This window comes from Humulus lupulus, chromosome 1 (assembly GCF_963169125.1).
Source record: "Humulus lupulus chromosome 1, drHumLupu1.1, whole genome shotgun sequence".
NCBI lineage: Eukaryota > Viridiplantae > Streptophyta > Magnoliopsida > Rosales > Cannabaceae > Humulus > Humulus lupulus.
The window spans coordinates 261,882,059-261,903,015 of NC_084793.1; the positions used below are offsets into that span (position 1 = coordinate 261,882,059).

Consider the following 20,957-nt stretch of genomic DNA (forward strand, 5'->3'; position numbering starts at 1 on the left):
CTCAATCTGCCATTGTAAATAAATTCAAATACTTGATTCATATTGAGAGTAATTGACACATTTGGTCTTTGATTATTTAAAGTGTCTTCTAATTCACATTTATTCGATTGATTCTTAAAAGAAAATTACAGTCATCATTAATTTAGTATTTTGGGTAGAAAATACTTAAGTCGAAGTCCAAATCCAATCAAGTGATTTAAATAAGTTATTAAAATTGAAAAAATGTATAACGATTTTAACTAATCAAATTATTAAATATGCTAATAACCCATGAACGAGTTTCATTTTTTATATATAGTTGAAAAAAATCAAAATTTTAAAATGTACCCTTTGAGCATCTTGAAGTGCTAAATTATTGTTGATGCTAAAATTGAGGACAAAATTTCGTTTTTAGCGCAGTGTGTGCTTATTCTTTTTATTTCGTATTTAAGTACAATTATATTGTCATTTATAAGTTGAAAATAATAAGAAATACATATTTTCCAAAGTATATAATTAATGCAAGTATAGTTTTTTTCTTTAGAAAAAATGTAAATAGAGTTGGCAATAGGTTTAATTGGTTTATAAGAAAAACATAATAAATGAAATTGTATAGAGTAAACATGATGTGTCATTTTAGCATAATCAATTATATTTATTAAAATTGAGACCTATTATTATAAAAAAGAATATTATTATTTGACACTTTAAGATGTTTAACATCATTCGAGGTGACACCTTATAATTGGTTAGCCATACTCTATAATACTTTTTAAATTCAAATATGTAAAATCTCATATTAAATTACACCAATAATCATACACTACCTCCTTGTAGTGTTGGACACCACTAGTGCTCATTAACAATTCTCTTATAAAAAGTAGTGTTATTGGTGCTTATTATTATTATTTAAAATCACATAGCTGATCAAAATAAAAATTAGAAAAATATGACCTGTTTTAAAACTCTTATCAGTCTATTCGTCCTAATAATTTAAATTGGAGGAAATCAAAATGAACAAAAGTATTTTTAAGCAATGAACATTGTGAGTTTTTTTTTCTTACCCAACTGAAAAAGAAAAAGTAGAAGATAAGTAATAGGCACACAGATTGAGTGAGAGCCAAAACAAAGATGAGCTACATGGTGACCAAAAAAATCCAAAAGAACAGGTAATCTTAAAAAGAGCGTTGGAAGACATTAGGCTAAGTTTTCCTTTCCCCAAAACTCTTTGTTTTTTTAAATCCTTGTAATTTGGGAAAGGGTAACAGAAACTCATTCCTTATAGTTGGTCCTTCTGATAAGTCTTCGTAGATAAAGTGTTTTCTTTTTTTCTTTTTAAACAATTGTGACCACGTGCATAGCCGTTGTGACAAATTGCTAATAAATTATTATAATTATTAATCCTTTCCCTGTCTACCTCAAAACACAACAACTGTTGTCATATTTTGACAATTTCGACCTCCAGTAAACTCTTGACATAGCTGCTTCAGAAAGTCTACTGTTGGTAATGTCTGATTAGACGGGCTTTATCATAAACCAAGATGATTAGGTCTTTTTTTTTTAAAAAAAAAACACCTTCTTGTAGGTGTTTTAAGTTGTGAAGGATAATGATTAAAAGGAATGACCAAAGAGAAAGAAAAAAAATTCTAAACCAATTAGATTTTTGCGTGTTGACTGTGATAATGCAAGTTTTTTTTTTTTTTTTTAACTTGATTTGGTGCTGATCTAGTGAAAAAATAGAGGATTAGTAAGGAAAAAGTTTTTAAGATATGATGCGGCAAATTCGAGCAAAACTAGAATTATAATATAGAAATCATAATATTTTCTTTTTTAATTTGCATTGAAAATTAATTATTAATATAAAACGTTGCACTCACATAATCAAGTAATTTTTTTTTTTGACATTTCTCCTTTCACCCTAATCCTAATGGGCTCTCTCTACCAAACCCTATCCTCCTTCTCTTTTCTTCAGCCTATATATTCTTAATATTAAGAAGAAAAATTAATTAAGAGAAAGAGGGTAGCAAAATTTGTGTGTTCTCTCTAACTAAGCGTGAATACGAACTATGGAATTGTGTATCCCTAATTTATCAGATTTTTTTGTGTAAATCATGAACGAAGATGAGTTACCAGGATTGTATGATACTCTTGCATTAGATGAAAATGATGATAACATCCTCGATGCAGAGTCTGATCAGTTTTTACTTTAGGAAGGGTTGTATAGTGTGGCAAAAACAATAGTGGGATGCATTTTGTCAACTAGATCAATCCCACAAGAACTTGTGATTGCCTAGGTTAAGAACTCTTGGAGACTACATGGATCGTTTGAAGTAGAATCCTTTGGCACGAACATATTCCTATTCAGATTTGAGGTTGAAAGTGACCGTCAGTAGGTACTTGTGGGGGGTCCTTGGTTGATTAAGAATCCATTGTTACTGCTTAAATCGCCTAGGGGTGGAGGACTATCGCAATATGAAATTTCGGGAGGCTTCCTTCTGGGTTCAAATTCATGGTATACCTAGGTTTTGCATGACAAAGAACTGGGGGATATACCTTGAAGGATTGATCGGGCTTGTGGAAGATGTAGACATCAATTCTTCAGGTAATTGTCTAGGAAATTTTATGCGAGTGCGAGTCATTGTAGATGTATCGAAGCCATTTTCCAAAGCATTCAAAGCTCGTTTTATTGAAGGTAAGGATAAGAAACTATTACCGCTGAAATACGATCGACTCCCAAAACTATGTTTTAACTGTGGTACCATTGGTCATCCCTTGAGAGAATGCCCATCTCGTGAAGGTCCGATGAAGCAGGGGTGAACATGCAATTTGGGGATTGGATCCGAGCAATACCTGTCATCAAAGATGGGTTTTTCACAAATAAACACAGTCATACTAGTGCCGATATCCTTGCTATCCCGATGCCAAGACAAATTAGGGGTGTAGTGGTGGAATTTGTATTAATGAGGGAGTTGTGAACCTAGTAACCATGGTGCTAGACATGTTTCCTGATGGTTGAAATAAAATAGATAAAAAAGGAAAGTAAAAATTCCAGCTATGAAGGACAAGCCACTAGTTAAGGAAAATCCATCTGTTGTACCCTAAAAACACGAGCTCAACTATCTAGCTCGGGGTACAGTTGGCGCAAAATAAATAAAGGAGGCAAGATTTCAGAGATGTTTCCTTAACTGTGGACCTAACAACTCGAGGTTGTGTCACTGAGTCTGGGACAACCTAGGATCTTCCAGGTCGTCAGAGATGTGCGAGGTACCTAGCATCCAGATCGCGCGCATCAAGCCAGGGAATTATCCAAGTCAACCCATTCGGTTCCAGTCATATCTAGCTCGAGAATGGAAACTAGCTCGGATGGGAGAATCCCTACAGATTTGGAGGCTCAATATGTGCAATAAATGCATATTATCGTTATATACATTTATAGATTGATGTAAAACAATAGTACGCTTTATTAGGATATTTAAATGTCCATTAACTTGGGAAGTTACCCAATATTGTACATTACCATTTATATTACGGTCACCCAATATTGTCCACTATAATCCCCTATAAATACAAGGGGAATGGACAGTAAAAGAGCACAACACTTTGTATGCAAAAACTCTGCCAAAATTGTCATAAACAATTTTGCATTGAGTTCCTAAACAGATTAATAATAGTGACTTGTGGACTAGGTGGATTTTAACCATTGAACCATGTAATTTGTGGGTGTTTTTATATTTCTTTATATTCGGTTTACAATAAGCTTAATCTCTCTATATTTCAGATTCCTAAATCCTCCGTTGACGAAAAAATGCGTCAACAGATTGCTGCTTTCATTGAGAGCATATTAAGCTTGAAATATCGCACGATATTCAACCCAGCAATCCTCATGGTGGTTACTTGTAATGTCCCAAATTTGCTAATAAGTCTTAGTGCCTTGATTATTGTGCCAGGAAGGCATAATTGGATGTGTTATGTGTTAGTGTGATTTAATTGTGATTATATATGTGAATTTTATGAGTTATATTATGATATGACTACTTATGCATGTGTAAGTCTATTAAATATGCTTATAGGCCCATTTATGTTAAAGAGAGCCTTTTCGTAATTTTGACCTCCTGAGGGTAAATCTGTAATTATATGTGCTTTGTGAGTGAGACCACATTATTATGTGGATATATTTGAGATGTGTGGCACGAGGCAATCCTAGTGAGAAATTTGGCGAAAAAGTCATATCAGAGATTAATACCCGACTCGGGGTGAGCCTAGGGGTATTTTAGTAATTTGGTGAATTATCAGGGGAATTGGAGTATGAGTTATAATTGAGGGAAAATATTTGTATTTGGGGGATTAGTAGAATTAATTGGGAATCTTAAGTAAAATTTGAGGTTTAGCAGGAAAGTGGTGTCAAATGACCTTTTGCCCTTAGGGGCCTAAAGGAAAGATTTTTTTAAGTAAGGGCATTATGTTCTTTTGCCAAGGGAAAAACTCAGACTTAGCCAAAGTCTGAGGAAAGTCTCTCACTCTTTCTATCTTTCTCTCACTCTACTTTGCTCCAAGAAGAGAACTCTTGAAGTATTAATCTTAGAGGCAACCCTTAGTGGAATTGAAGTTAGTTCTTGAAGAATTAGGGTCTACTAAGCTTGGGAAATCCAGTGGAGAACTCAAATCCTAGGAGGTAATTCAAGTTCTTGAGCTTTTGAGTTTTTTTTCTTTCCTTTCTTTTTTGTGTTCTTGGAAAATTGTTGGATTTTGAGATTGGGTGTGTTTTGGAGGCTTTTGATTGTTAATTGATGTGTTTCTGCGTTGTTGGTGTTTTTGTGATGGTCGAAATTGGGTTGGGAGTGGGATTGGATGGATTTTGGGAGAGGTTGTGATTTCTAAATTCGCTGAAATTTCTTAGTTCACGGGGTTGAGCCACGGCGCTATTCTTGGAGCGCCGCAGCCCGCATGAACTCAGAGGTGTTCGAGGGTTCCTCTGAATTGCCTTGGTGCCACGGTGCCTGGTGGGTAGTGCCGTGGTGCATGTCCTATGACTTTGTGGTTCAGGGATCTCTGACTAGAGGTGGACCGCATCTTGAATTGGGGAAATTGGGAAAATTAGGTCTTGAGTTGCGGGGACTCAAACGTAAGGGCTCGGGAAGGATTCTACTACTAAGTTTAGTATAATTCAAGGTCCCGGAGGATAGAACTCATTCTTGAAGCTCTTAATTTGTTTAGTTCTTGATGGATATCCGTTAATATGTTGTGACTAGGGGTACCACAAGGCTCGAGGGGAAAGGATCATGCTCGTTGTCGCTTTACCCTATCGCTCAGGCCTTGATGTACTTCTGACTTAGGGCCAATCGATGCTACAGGAAAGATAGGTTTGTTCGTGGATTAAACCTCATGATAACACGGGATGTTAGGATCACCTCAGTGCTTGGAGTTACTACATATGCTCAGGTAGTTGAGAATACCCTTACTACTAAGGGCACATAGGATAGGATTTGGCGCGAGAGCGCAACGAGACGCGATGCTAGGAGGATGGTACCTCCATTTACTGGATCTGGTAGGGGCGGATGCCCTAGTGACCACAAGAGGGAGACCCTTAACACTTCTACTACTCCTGGTCCTGATAAGGGGGGTCGGGGTACTCAGAGTGGTCGCCAGGGCGGCAATGAGGCCTAGAGGAGTTATCCAGTATGCGCTAGGTGCAGGAGGTGCCATTTGGGAGAATGTTGTGCTAAGGCATGCTTTCTTTGCGAGGTAGTGGGACATTTTCAAAGGGATTGCCTGCAATTGAAGAGAGAGGAATAGAATAAAGGTGATAGTTTGATGCCAACCTGAGTGTTCACGCTGACCCAGTCAGAGGCTGAGGCTGAGGCTAGTCCCTCGGTAGTGATAGGTCATATTTCTAGTGTTGTATCTACTTACACTATATTGATTGATTCTGGTGCTACATATTCGCTTGTTTCTATTACTGTGGTTAATAGACTATGTAGGCCTTGTGATTTCTATGTTGTGGGTTTTGGGACCTTATCGAATTAGTAGTTTATAGGAGGTGGATTAGATCCTTTCCAGTAGAGGTGGTTGGTAGAGATTTGTCAATAAACCTGATTGAGCTAGCTATGGAAGGTTTTGATATGATTCTGGACATGGATTGGTTATCAAAGTATAGGGCAACCATAGATCGTAAAAGGAGGATGGTGACCTTTGAGCCCGAGGGAGGGAACCCGTTTGTGTTTGTGGGCGCTGTGAACGGGCCTCATATTCCTATGATCTTAGCATCGAAGGCTAGACACCTAATGCAAGGAGGTTGCATAGGATTCCTAGAGAGCGTAGTGGATACCACTAGGGATGTGCCAATTGGGCTTGATTGAGCTAGCTATGGAGGATTTCAATATGATTCTGGGCATGGATTGGTTAGCCAAGTATGGGTCAACCATAGATTATAAAAGGAGGATGGTGACCTTTGAGCCCGAGGGAAATGACTCGTTTGTGTTTGTGGGCGCTGTGAATGGGCCTCGTATTCTGATGATCTCAACACTGAAATCTAGAGACCTATTGCAAGGAGGTTGCATAGGATTCCTAGTGAGCATAGTGTATACCACCAGGGATGTGCTAGTTGGGCCAGCAGAGACCAGGTTGGTCTATGAGTTTTTGGATGTATTCCCAAAGGACCAATCGGGGTTACTACTGCAGTGAGAGATTGAGATTGTTATAGAGTTAGCACTAGGGATAGAACCAGTATCCAGAGTGCCATATAGAATGGCTCCGTAGAGTTGAAGGAGTTGAAGGTATAGTTACAAGAATTATTGGATTTGGGATTCATTAAACCCAGCTTCTCACCGTGGGGTGCGCCAGTGTCGTTTGTTAAGAAGAAAAATGGGACATTGAGGATGGGTATCGATTATAGGGAGTTGAAAAAGCTGACTATCAAGAACAAGTACCTGCTGCCAAGGATTGATGACCTGTTTGACCAGTTGTAGGGTAGGACAGTATTATCAAAGATCGATCTTCGATCTGGTTATTACCAGCTGAAGATCAAAGATGAGGATATTTCGAAGACGACCTTTCGCACAAGATATGGACATTATGAGATTTTTCTCATGTCGTTTGGACTGACCAATGCCTCAATAGCTTTTATGGATTAGATGAACATGGTGTTCAAGGACTACCTCAACAAGTTTGTGATTATCTTCATCGACAACATCCTGGTCTACACTCAGACAGAGGTAGAACACGAGCAACATCTTCGATCGGTACTTCAAAGGTTAAGGGAGCACAAGTTGTATTTCAAAGAGTTCTAATTACCTCAGGTGACCTTCATTGGTTACATTGTTTGCAAGGATGGAATTAAGGTTGATCCAGCCAAGATTGAGGTAGTGAGAGATTGGCCAAGGCCCTGAAGTACCCCAGAGATTAGGAGTTTCCTTGGATTGGCAGGATACTACCAACGCTTTGTAGAAGGCTTCTCAAGGATTGCTACACCACTAACAGAATTGACACGCAAGAATCAAAAGTTTTTATGGTCAGACAGATGTGAGAACAACTTCGAGGAGTTAAAGCGATGATTGATTACAACTCCAGTATTAAGTCTTCCATCAAATAAAGAGAAGTTTGTGGTTTAATGTGATGCTTTAAGGCAGGGGTTAGGCTGTGTTCTTATGCAGGTAGGGAAGGTGATTGCTTATGCATCATGACAATTGAAAGAATATGAATAGCGGTACCCTACGCATGATCTCGAGTTAGCAACAGTGGTTTTTGCATTGAAGGTATGGTGGCACTACCTCTATGGCAAGAGGTGTGAGATATATAATGACCACAAGAGCTTAAAGTATTTCTTTACCCGAAAAGATCTAAACATGAGACATAGGCGTTGGTTGGAGTTGGTGAAAGATTATGATTGTGAGATTCTTTACCACCTAAGGAAAGCCAATGTGGTGGCAGATGCCTTGAGTCAGAGAGGTCCGGGACAGTTATTCAGTTTGATGCAGATATCAAAGGACTTGGTAGAAGATATGACTAGAGCAGGGATAAAGTTGGTGGTGGGTCAGTTAGCCAACATCACCTTACAATATACTCTTTTGGAGAGGATAAAAGAGGGTCAGTTGATGAGACACAGAGGGGACGTCCTAGCTGGAGTGGCTATGGACTATACTATTTCAGAGATAGGTTTGTTGAGGTACAAGGAGCGGATATGTGTTCTGATGGACCTTTCTATCAAATGAGAGATTCTAGATTAATCTCACACTACACTATATTCTTTGCATCCGGGCACCACGAAGATGTACTAGGATTTGAAAACCTTATATTGGTGGCCTGGGATGAAGAAAGATGTGACTGAATATGTGGCTAAGTGCTTGACATGTCAAGGCTGAACACCAGAGACCAGTAGGGTTACTATAGCCATTGGGTATTCCTAAATGGAAATGTGAGGACGACACTATGGACTTTGTGGTTGGGTTGCCCAGGACCGTGGGTCAGCATGATTCAGTATGGGTGATTGTGGATCAGTATACCAAATCATCCCACTTCTTGCCAGTAAGGATGCACTTTACAGTGGATCAATATGCTGATCTTTATGTGAAAGAGATAGTACGCCTCCATGGGGCTTCGGTCAAATTGGGATCCAATCTTTACTTCCAAGTTTTGGGGAAGTCTACAGAAGGATATAGGGACTAAATTGAAATTTAGTACAGCTTACCATCCTCAGACAGATGTTCAGTTTGAGAGGACGATTCATATACTGGAAAACATGCTTCAGGCATGACTTTTTTACTTTGAAGGGTCCTGAAGTAAGTATTTGCCTTTGATAGAATTTTCCTACAATAATAGCTATCAGTCGACCATTAGAGTGGCTCCTTGCAAGATGTTGTATGGTAGGAAGTGTAGATTGCCCATTCACTGGGACGAGATGCGTGAAAGGAAATACTTGGGTCCTGAAGCAGTTCAGAGGACCAATGAGTCCATATAAAAGATTAGAGCTCAGATGCTCGCGTCACAGAGTACACAAAAAAGTTATTCAAGTCCGAAGTGCAAAGACGTGAAGTTTCAAATGGGAGAGTATGGCTTCCTTAGAGTTTTTCCATTGAAAGGGGTGAAAATGATTGGAAAGAAGGGCAAGGATGAGCCTTAGATTTGTAGGACCTTTTGAGATCCTAGAGAGGAATGGTCAGGTACCCTAGAGGTTGGCTTTACCTCCGACATTGTCAGGAGTTCACAATGTGTTTCATATATTGATGCTTAGGAAGTATGTATCAGATGCAACTCATGTATTGAGTTATGAGGATCTAGAGCTACAGACATATTTTGTTAGGAAAATATATATTTTCCTTAATGGAAATGGTAAGAAATTACAACTCTAAACTAAATATTACAAATAAATATTATTGATTAAAAAGTGTTACAACTCTATGACAAAAATTACATGTAAATATAGAGAAAGAGGTAGAAGATGATAGAAATAGAAGATACAACTCTAAGACAAAAAGATACAAATAAACTAGAAGTAGTAGAATGAAAGATATAGATGAGATTACAACTTTAAAACAAAAGATACATATAAAAGAGTAAATATAGAATAATAGAAGAAATGAAAAGTAATAGAATAAAAGAACAAGAATAAGAACAATAAACTAAGAACTCTCACTCACACAACCAAAGTAAAGAGTGTTGGGGATCACCAACTTGAACAAGGTTTGAAACCTTTGTCCAAAAGCTTATTTCCCCCTAACTCAAGCACTAAGGGATCTCTCACAGATATTGGAAATGCTTTTTGGAATAATCAAGCCTCAAGGTGTTTCTAACCAAGTGCTCTAATGGATAGAAATGTTGTGTCTTACAAGTGAGCTATAGGCTCTTATTTATAGAGTTTAGAGACACCCTTTGAATTTCAAATTCCACCAACCCCCATGGCTGTTACCAATGTTTAATTGGATTAATATGGAATTAAAAATGAGATTTGAGAGTTATTTGGGTTTTTTGAGCCGTTCAACAAAGATTGAAAAAACTGAAAAATTGGTCAGTTTTTGGCCTGTGGCCGGGGCCACTAGTCTCTGTTCCACAGGTCGCGACCACCAACATTCAGTGGCCGCGGCCACCGACCAATTTCAGCACTTAAAAATGTGCTGTTTTTCCAAACAGTTCCAAGCCCTCCCAAATGATTTTGTAACTCCCAAAGCACATTATTGAGGTTTAAATCATATCTCTAACAGCCATATAACATATGGCTTTAAGAAATTCATCTCAATATTATGTAACAACAAATTTACACAATAAAGGGTAATATTTGGAAGTTACAAATTTGTAACACCAAATATGTTATATTATTTGGATATATCTCATATATCTAAATATTGTAACTCTCTATTATATGTTACAATATGTGACACTCTTTGTCACATTTATTTAATCTAAAACATTATATTATAATATAATATAATATTACATTATATTATAAAATAATATAACATTCCCCCACTAGATTAAATAGTTATCTATTGTAACACTTATTTAATCAATTATTATATTTTAAAATATAACATATTCCCCCACTTGATTAAATAAGAACTATCTCTTATAGGAGTCATTACATTAGTGCATAAAGCAAAGTGTTTTTCAACTTGAACTTTACTATAGTGTAATTATCACAAAATTTGTCGAAAATTTGGTTGCATGTTAGGTTTTTTTTAGAGATCGTTTTAGGTTGTGTTTTTAGTTATTTAGGATTGTTTAGTGTAGATTTACGCTTGTTTTCTTTTTGTTTCAGGTTTTAATGGACAAGTACATAATATGGCATGAGATGAGAAGAAACATGTGTAAATATGATGAATAAGATGGATTTAGTGTTGATTGTGGAGTTTCAAGACATCATGTGTGGAAGATACTACATTAAAGCGGCTCAACACACGTCGTTTATGCTCTATAACGCAAGTCTGAGACTTCAAGCCGCATTTTGACTATGATTTATTTACTTTTTGGAAACACTTCTAGAAATATAATTTGTAGATATTTATTTTATCTTTCCATATATTTTTGAATCATTCAATTCGAAGTTATATCGAAGGAGTTATGATCAAAATACGATGAGTTGACGCTGCAGGCTGTTCGAAACGAGTTTCGTTCTATTCTGACTTTAGCGCTACAGCGCCATAATGAGAGCGCTACAGCACTAGTGCACCAGATTTTGAAGCATTTTGGCACTGTTAATAGCGCTACAACGCTCTAGAAGTAGCGCTACAGCGCTAGTGATGCGATTTTCAGATTTTAGACGACTTTTTGAAGGGTAATCTGGTCAATTCACTTGGGAACACTTGAGGGCTATTTAAGGGACATTATTCTGCGATTATAGGAGGACTGGAAGTTTTATAAACCCTAGATAAAAAGAGGCTGCTATAATTATTTTCTCTGTTTTTGTTTTTCATCTGAATTCTTAGGTTAATTTTATGAACAATTATTTGCAGTTTATTTTCATCATGGTGTTTATGAACTAATTTCTTTTCTCTAGGAATTAATGTAGTCACTGGGATTTGTATTTAATTTTATTATGAATTTCTATTGATACTTCTTCTCTATTCTAATCTATATGATGTGTGTTTAATGCTAGTAAATACTTGATCACTATTTGCTTGATTTAATGTTTTTAATTCAAAATTCGAAAGATGAGGATGAAATATGCTATCATTATATAGACATAGGATTCATATTGGACGAAAGTACTTATATGACTTGTGTAGTAATTAGGTTTCTATGTTTAATGCCTTTTATATGTTCAGGTTTATCACAGAAATGTAGAAGACTTGCATATAAATTGAGATCTTATATCTTGAAAAAGAATAGGATTTGATTATATTAACCTGCTATTAGAATAGAAAGAAGAGATTTAGAGTTCATCATTAAAATTAATAGATAAATCAGTTGATGAAATTAATTCCTAGATTGTTTTTATTATTGAATTTTAAGTGGTAATTTATTGCTTTGGTTCTAATTCTTTAATTTTGATTCCTAGTTAATTGTTCATTTAAATTTTGATTAGCCAAATAGAAAAAAAAAAATCAATTAGTGGTACTTGGGAGATAGTCTCTGTGGGACGATATCCGTTCTTACGGAATTTACTACTTGACACGACTACGTATACTTGCGTAGATATAAAATTCGCAACATTGAACTAGGCATTGAACCATCTTTTCATGATAACAAATCGGTGATAACACACACACCTTTGCGATGTTCACTTGAGACCTCTATGTCTTGCTTTGTACCGTTAATGGCCATGTGCACTTTCCATTCATGGACATTCTTGAGAATACTCCCAATTCTCAGAAGCGGCACCACCCCTAGGTCCATATAGGTAGAATTATTACAGTATTTTGTTACCAAAAATACTTGTCTTCACAAGACTGAATTCTATTAAAAAACCTTTCGGTTTTAACCCTCAACTTGGTAACGCACAAGTACTCAATATCTCAGATGGGACTTGTTTTGAGTACAACAAATATTCACTTGATTGACTTGTTGATACCTATTGAACCTAACATTAGTTGAATAACTAGTGTTAAGATAGGTTACCATCAATCGTGAATCTCTTTAGGGAGTTTAAGTCCCATCCCTCAAGATGATGCAGCCACTAAATCCCTCGTTAGTGGCTTAGTGAAAGGATCCGCGCAGATTTTCACTTGTTCTCACATAGGATATTGAGATGACTCTTCTTTGAATCAATTCTCTTACATATCCATGTCTTAGACTAATTTGTCTAGACTTCCCATTATACACTCCGCTGTATGCTCTAGCCAATGTCGCTTGGCTATCACAATGTATCGATATAGTAGATACATTCTCTTTGATTAGGGGAATCTCTATCAATAGATCCCTTAACCATTCGGCCTCTTTGCCGGTAGCAGCTAGAGCTATGAACTCTGCTTCCATAGTGGAATGAGATATACAGGTTTGTTTCTTGGAACCCCAAGAAATTGCACCTTCACCAAGTGTAAATACCCAACCAGTTGTGGATAAGTTGTCCCCAAGATTAGATATCCAACTTGCATCTGTATACCCTTCTAATATCGAAGGAAATTTGAAGTATTGAAGGCTTAGTCCTTTGGTTTTCTTGAGATAACCTAGACTCTTCCAATTGCCTTCCAGGGATCCACACTTGGGTTACTTGTAAACCTACTAAGTTTACTTACCGCAAATGCTATATCAGGTCTAGTACATTGGGCAGTGTACATTAGACTCCCTATAGCACTAGCGTACTCCAATTGAGCCACTGCTCTTCCTTCATTCTTCTCTAGTTTTACACTATGATCGAATGGAGTATTGGCATCTTTAACCTTGAGATGGTTAAATTTGTTCAATACTTTCTCAACATAGTGGGCTTGCTCTAACGCAAAACCCCCACTATGTTTCTTTACTTTGATACCAAGTATGGTGTCAACTTCTCCAAGATCTTTCATCTTGAAGGTTGATGATAGAAACCTCTTCATTTCTTCTATCCCTTTCACGCTATTACTTAGAATAAGCATGCCATCCACCTACAAGCAAACAATGATCACATATCCCTTAAAAGTTTTGGAATACAAACACTTGTCTCCATTGTTATGTCTAAACCCATTAGACATGATGGCTTGATCAAATTTCTCATGACATTGCTTAGGAGCTTGTTTCAATCCATATAAGGATTTCACAAGTCTACATACTTTATGTTCATATTTTGGTAGGACAAATCCTTCGGGTTGTTCCATATAGACCTCCTCATTGAGGTCACCATTAAGGAATGTCATTTTGACATCCATTTGATGAACATACAAGTTGTGTATAGAAGCTAAAGCGAACAAAATTCTTATAGAAGTTGTTCTTGCAACAGACGCATAAGTATCGAAATAATCGATACCCTCTTTTTGCCTAAACCCTTTAGCTACTAATCTAGCTTTAAAGGTTTGGATAGTGCCGTCAGTGTTGTATTTTCTCCTAAATACCCACTTACACTCAATTGGCTTAGATCCCGGTGGGAGGTCTACCAATTCCCAAGTGTTATTGGAAAGAATGGAATCCATCTCATCATTGATGACTTCTTTCCAAAATGCACTATCTCTTGATTGCATAGCTTCTCTATATGTCTTAGGATCATCCTCAACGAGAAGTACAATAGGAATTTTCCTAATGACTTCCTCTCTATTTCCTTCTACCATGTAGAATGGAATTTGTTGAGAATCTATCTCATCCACTACTAGACTTTTATAATTTTTAAGCCTTTGACTTCTTCTAGGTTCAAAGGGTTGCTTTACATCCTTTTGAGAATTCTCCTCTTGAGAATCAACTTTGGATGTAGAAGCTTGAGAATTCTTCTCATATAACAAATTTTCCTTTAGAGATGTTGAAGCTTGAGAATTGTTGTCACATAACATATTCTCAAAGAATTCAATTTCTCTAGATTCAATCACAATATTAAACTCTAAGTCTAATAGCCTATAAGCTTTACTATTGTTGCCATAACCAATAAAAGCACACTTTATGGCTCTTGAACCTAACTTTGTTCTATTAGGTTCATTTTTCTTGCAATATGCAAGACACCCGCACACTTTGAAGTACCCTATGTTGGGTTTTCTTCCTTTCCATAACTCTTATGGAGATATCTCATTTTTCTTCATCGGTATTCGATTAAGAATGTGACAAGCAGTTAAAAGCGCTTCACCCCATACGTTGAAGTTTGTGGATGCTCAAATTCCATCAAGGGAAAATATGGGGGTCTGCCCTCATTAGCCTTAGGCAATCCGAGCCACCCGATACTTTTCCCTCAGTCCATGTCTCATAGGAAGACTTAGTAAAGATGTACCAAGAAATCTGAGGGGTCACGCGAGGCCCAGCCTCACTTGTCAGCGCGCAGCCTCGCTCCTCCGCGCGCGCCCACGCGAGGCCCAGCCTCGCTCTCAGCACGCCCACACAAGGCCCCATTTCTCCAGCTGCACACCATTGTCTCACGAAGCACCCTCAGGTCTTGCGAGGCCACGCCTCGGCCATGCCCAGGCGTGAGGCCCCATTTCGCCAGCTGTGCATCACCATCTCACGAGGCACCCCCATGACCCGCGAGGCCACACCTCAGCCATGCCCAGGCGCGAGGCCCCATTTCGCCAGCTGCACGTCACCATCTCGCGAGGTGCCCTCAAGACCCGCGAGGCCACACCTCGGCCATGCCCAGGCGCGAGGCCCCATTTCGCCAGCTGCGCATTGCCATCTCGCGAGGCACCCTCATGACCCGTGAGGCCACGCCTCGGCCATGCCCAGGCGCGAGGCCCCATTTCACCAGCTGCGCGCCGCCATCTTGCGAGGCGCCCTCAAGACCCGCGAGGCCACGCCTCGGCCATGCCCAGGCGCGAGGCCCCATTTCGCCGGCTGCGCGTTGCCATCTTGCGAGGCGCCCTCATGACCCGTGAGGCCACGCCTCGGCCATGCCCAGGCGCGAGACTCCATTTCTTCAGCTGTGTGTCATCGCCTCGCAGGGTGCCATCAGGCCACGTGAGGCCGTACCTCCACCATGTCCAGGTACAAGGCCCATCTCCCAAGGCGCCCTTATGACCCGCGAGGCCACGTCTAGGTCCCTCGCACTGTCTCGCAAGATGCACCTCTGTGGTATAAGCATATGCCCCACTGATGAAGCCCTTCTCTATTTTCTAAGGAAGGTGTCACCAGCGGGGCACGACTCCCGCACGCTTATCTTGCTCATGGCTACATGAGAACAACCTTTAGATACAAGGCACACGTACGGAAACCAGTTATGCAAGGATGAGGAGCTAAGAGGCGTAACTCTGAACATCTGTACCGGACAGGTAGTGGTCGTACAAATGAGGTACTTGTTGTGGTCCTCACCAGCCCATCTCTGATACCCATACAATGCAAGTAATGGAGGCATAACCGGGTGCAAAAGCTGAGGTGCTCCCACGAATTCTAACCATGTACCAGAGCCGACACCACTACATCTGATACCACTCTCCTGATAGTGTACTTGTGTACAGATTGGTCCCATGGACCACAATGTATCAGGGGCCATTAGAGCCCCCTATAAAGGGAACCCCTCTTCTTCTTTGAAGGGGGTTGGAAAATTTACTGTAGCAAGTGCACCATAGTGAATACAAACCGATTTTACCATTGTTCTTCTGCAATTGTTCTTGAAGTTTCTACTTAGATTTCTAAAGTTTTTCTTTTGATAATCTCTACTTTGCGATTTTTCTAACTTAACTTAGTTGACGAATTCTCACCGTTAACAAAGTTCAACTTAGAAAACACCAACATAAAATTTATCATCTCTAGATAAGTCCTATTTTTCCTTTCGGCAACACCATTGTGTTGTGGTGTATAAGGTGCAGTGCACTCATGAATTATACCATTTTCTTCACAAAATGTATTGAATTCATTAGAGAAGTACTCTCCTCCTCTATCACTTCTTAGCACCTTAATCTTTTTATTTAGTTGATTTTCAACTTCTAATTTATACAATTTAAAAGCATCAAAAGTTTCATCTTTATGCTTTAAAAGGAACACATAGGCATATCTACTAAAATCATCTATAAAAGTAAGAAAATACCTTTTACCACCTCTAGTTAAAACACCATTTAATTCACAAAGATCACTATGGATTAAATCTAGTAAATTAGATGATCTTTCTACACTAGGAAATAGTTTCTTAATCATTTTCGCCTTAACACATGTTTCACATTTACCATAGTTTTTAATATTGCATGCAATCATACCACATTTTACTACTCTTTTCATGGTAGAAAAACCTATATGCGATAGTCTAAGATGCCACAGAAATAAAGAATCATTCTCAATAATATAGGCGGAATTAGCATTTTTATTGATAACATTGAAAGTTACATCATTGGTGCACAATTTAATCATTCCCTCACAAGAGTACCCTTTTCCCAAGAATGCGTTTGATTTGGTAAGTATAAGTTTACCGGACTCAAAAACGACTTTAATGCCGGGCTTGCCAAGCAAATCACACTACAAGAAAAAATGCTTTTAATAACACCAAAAATGTGTTATCAAAACCTACGATAACACTTTCTGATGTGTTAAGACAGACTGTGTTATCGTAGGTCAGGGTACTTTACATAACACTTTATCAGTGTTATACAGATGTGTTATTGTACTGTCAACGATAACACAATTTTTGTGTTATTTTAATATATAGATAAGTGTTGAATTATGTTATTTATAGTCGATACTATAACACCTTTTTTGTGTTATACTACACTTTAGTATAACACTTTTTTTGTGTTATACTACACTTTAGCATAACACTTTTTTTTGTGTTATACTACACTTTAGTATAACACATTTTTTGTGTTATACTCACTTTAGTATAACACATTATTTGTGTTATATAATGAAGTTTCCATAACATAATTCTTTGCATAAAAAGTGTTATTGTAATATATATTATAACTCAATTTTCGTATTATTGTTATATTTAGATATATTTAAATTCTCATTATATATTTTATTTATATTACACTAATTTATTCTATTATATTTTAATTTTTTTTTATATAATTAAAATTAGCTTTCTAATATATTCTAGCATCATCAAATGAACTTGATTTTCAAATAACAAAAAGTAAGAACATTCTACATTGAATTAACAATCCACAATTTAGTTTAAAACATGCAACACTGTCATTAACAACAAAATATTCTTTAAGTATTCAAGGAGTCTAAAAGTTACTACTTTCAACACAAAGAAATAAACAAAGTTACTACTTTCAAGAAGTCTTAAGTATCCTTTTATACTTCGCTTGTCATATCTACAAAATAAACAAAGAAATATTTTATTGTTATTATCTAGCATCACAAATTACTTCTAGAAAAATGCTATGGAAATTATATCCAAGAAAGGACACCACATACAAAATAATAGATTCACAACTACACCAAAACAAACAAAGAAACCAAACACTAAATTATAAGACATTAGTTATTTTTTGAGTATGAAAATGTACCTCTTGGAATAACTTTTTTAGAAAGCCATGCAACTGTGGAACCAACTGCTTCTTGTATTGTAAGCATCGCATGATTAGGACGAAATAAGTAAGACTCTGGTACAATAGCAACATCAACCCATACTCGCATAAAGTCTGGTCCAAGAGGCTTTCCATGTACAGTTATATTTGGATCACTAGAATCCCAACGACCTTCAGCAACAATTGCATCTGCCCAGTCAAGCAAGTAGCAAGCATTCTTCCCTTCTGTAAAGTTATGTCTTTTTTCTAGTGCAATACTCTACCAAATTTATTTTAAGGACAATATATTAGTTTCTGTAATTGTTCTTCTAAAATGAAAATTTAAAACAATAACAACTTTTATAATTTACCTTAGGGGACTGAATATTGTTTGACTGCGGTACATTGCGAGACTGTCCTTCGCTTGGTGTCACTTTACCACCAACCTAAATATAAAACCAATATAAGTTTTATTGGAAGAAAAGAAAACTAAGATTTATAAGTGCAAGATAAAAATACCACCAAGTGTTCTTTAAGTAGATTCATCATTTCAGTCATTTTGAGCTTCATATTATGTTGCTCTTCTTCTAACTTGGAGATCTTGCTATTACACATATTAACAAAAGTTAGCTTTGACCTTGTCACGCCTCTTCCTTGTCCGATTAAACGACCAGATTTTGGGTTACCAAACAATTTTGTCAAGGCATCCTCATCAGCGTTGTCTGTAGTTCCAGATTTTGGGTCTTCAACGAGAATCTCATTCAATGAACCCTGCATATAAATTAGTATAACTAATGTATGCATTATGGAAAATAAGTAAAAATTCACAAAAATTAAATGACTAATACTCACAAAAATATCAGATGCCGTTAGGTTTACAGGTTCACCATTCTTCTTGGTATGGGCTCTCCGAAAAGCATCGACTCTAGATATTTTACCATCCTCATTTTCTTTCTTCTACACAATACATCAATAGAGATTATAAAATAGAGACTACAATAATGGAAGCAAAAATACAAACAGTATAAAAATTAATTATTACCATATCATCAATTGTTCGAGCATATCCTCTTCGACTTAAAGTGTGTGGAACAGCTTTCTTTCTTCTCTCTTGGCATTTGGCCCTTATATCCTATTTAATAAATAAGAAAAAGAGGCATAACTATATTTAATTTAACACCAACAGAGATAAAAGAGGCAGCAACATCACTTCTTACATCATATTTCTTACCAAATGTTCTTTACTAATTTTTTTGGCAACAAATACTCTACCTGAATAGATGCCCAAAGAACATCTCTCATCATTGGTGAAACTTTCCTCCAATCTGAAATAGTGTAAGGAACAACCTCTCGCACAAGAGCGCCCACAAAAGAAGAAAATTGCACTGAGTTAGTACCAACTGGTTGCCCTTTTTCATTCCAATTTATTATCCTTAAGTCATTGTTCCTCTTGGTAAGATTTGCCAATAGAGTTTTTCCCCTTGTCTTCTTGGCTAAGTTCATTATATTCGCATCTACATCTTGAGGTATTTCTTCAATCTCAGTTTGATTTGCCTCATCAATTGTTTTTTGTAATCTAACAGATTTTCTAAGAGGTTGTTCAAGTTCTATCTCAGCAACTTCTTCACATTCTGCATCAGGCACTTCTTCACATTGTGCAACAGCCCCTTCAAATTCCACACCAACCCTTTCCTCATCAGCTATCTCTTCATGTTCCTCCCTTACTCCTTTTTCACAAACACTATCAACTACCTTATCTACTTCATAATTAAGAGATCGTTTAGTTTTTGAACTTCCAAGTGACATCTCCATGTCTTCCACATCATCATTTGGATCTAGCTTTGTATCATAGACCATACGACGAGTTGCTGCTCTAGTACTAAGAGCAGGTGGTGAATCAATTACAACTCTAACAGGTGCAGAAAACCTATGAAGAGCACTCTTTTTCTTTAAAACAGGGCTTCCAAGCAACATATCGTCACAATCAGCTTGAGTCTTCAATGATGCTTTTCGCTTTTTGGCCACAAGATTGCATAAAGTACCTAGATGAAGGTGTTTTTTTGGAGATCTTCGTAATGTACTCATTTTTCAAGTTGAAATTGCTGCAATATAAAATGAAAGATAACATAGTATATAAATCAGAAATGCGGATCACCAAAGAGTAATAAACATACACCAAAACCATAAAACCAGAATTATTTCATTCAAATTAAAATAAAATCATAAAGTTCACCGTAGAGAGTAATAAAACCACATTTGTTTCATTCAACAAAAGAGTAATAATACATGAAAATTACATACAAAAAGTGTAAGGAGATTTGTTTCATTCAAAGTACATAAGAGACAACAGGAAACTCAATTTTCTTCATTGGATTCAAGTCCAAAACACCCTCTATTTGAATCCTTTAAAGCTATATACCAATTACTTGACTCATTCACCCTTGCATAAAAAGCTTTTTTCACTTGTGAAGCTAATACAAATGGATCCCTAATGAATTGAGCATTTTGTACTAGTTTGATTGTTTCTTTTCATCGAGTATTTAGGAGTACTGAAATATGTTTCTGCCATGATTAATAAGTACTGTTTCATGGGTCATAAAACATTAAAACTTTGGCTGTTAATCAGGGCAAGCAACATGGGGAGGAGGCATTATTTTTGTGTAAAATTTTACAAGAAACTGCTTGATATAGCCAAGGTTAATTCTGTGAAGTTTGAGAATTTTTGGAGATGTAGTTTTCCAATTATAATTTTCAAACTAATCCAGTTATAACTTAGGACTTATAAAGTTTATACTTAGAGAAACATATGAGGACTTTTCTAAGTATTTAACTAAGAAAGCTACAAATTTATATTGGTAATGGTAAAATTTACTTTAGCACACCAAATAATTATTAAGATTAATTAGATATTAAAGGGGTAATATTTTAGTAACTCACTGTTTTATTTAAGAGAAAATTTAAAAAAGGTCCAATACCCTAACTTTTAGAGTGCCTATATTTTCA

General features: G+C 36.9%; 1 protein-coding gene and 1 long non-coding RNA gene across 2 annotated transcripts; both read right to left on the bottom strand.

The window, feature by feature from the left end:
* Positions 1–15,678: 15,678 nt before the first annotated feature.
* On the bottom strand, positions 15,679–18,569 carry LOC133833166 (uncharacterized). Its single transcript, XM_062263419.1, has 4 exons — positions 18,477–18,569; positions 18,326–18,400; positions 17,989–18,234; positions 15,679–15,693 (listed from the first exon to the last, which is right to left on the bottom strand). Exons 1-4 carry the CDS (start codon positions 18,567–18,569, stop codon positions 15,679–15,681), a joined length of 429 nt encoding a protein of 142 aa, XP_062119403.1.
* A 41-nt stretch (positions 18,570–18,610) lies between these two features.
* Positions 18,611–19,061, bottom strand: LOC133832411 (uncharacterized). Its single transcript, XR_009892572.1, has 3 exons — positions 18,997–19,061; positions 18,807–18,911; positions 18,611–18,725 (listed from the first exon to the last, which is right to left on the bottom strand). It is a non-coding gene; the product is annotated as an uncharacterized LOC133832411 (long non-coding RNA).
* Positions 19,062–20,957: the final 1,896 nt, after the last annotated feature.

Excerpts from the sequence above, each read along its gene's own strand:
- LOC133833166 (XM_062263419.1), bottom strand. The coding sequence starts at position 18,569 with ATGTGTAATAGCAAGATCTCCAAGTTAGAAGAAGAGCAACATAATATG. Across the intron at positions 18,401-18,476 it reads ATCTACTTAAAGAACACTTG|GTTGGTGGTAAAGTGACACC; the intron begins GTGGTATTTTTA and ends TTTTATATTTAG. Across the intron at positions 18,235-18,325 it reads ACAATATTCAGTCCCCTAAG|AGTATTGCACTAGAAAAAAG; the intron begins GTAAATTATAAA and ends TAAATTTGGTAG.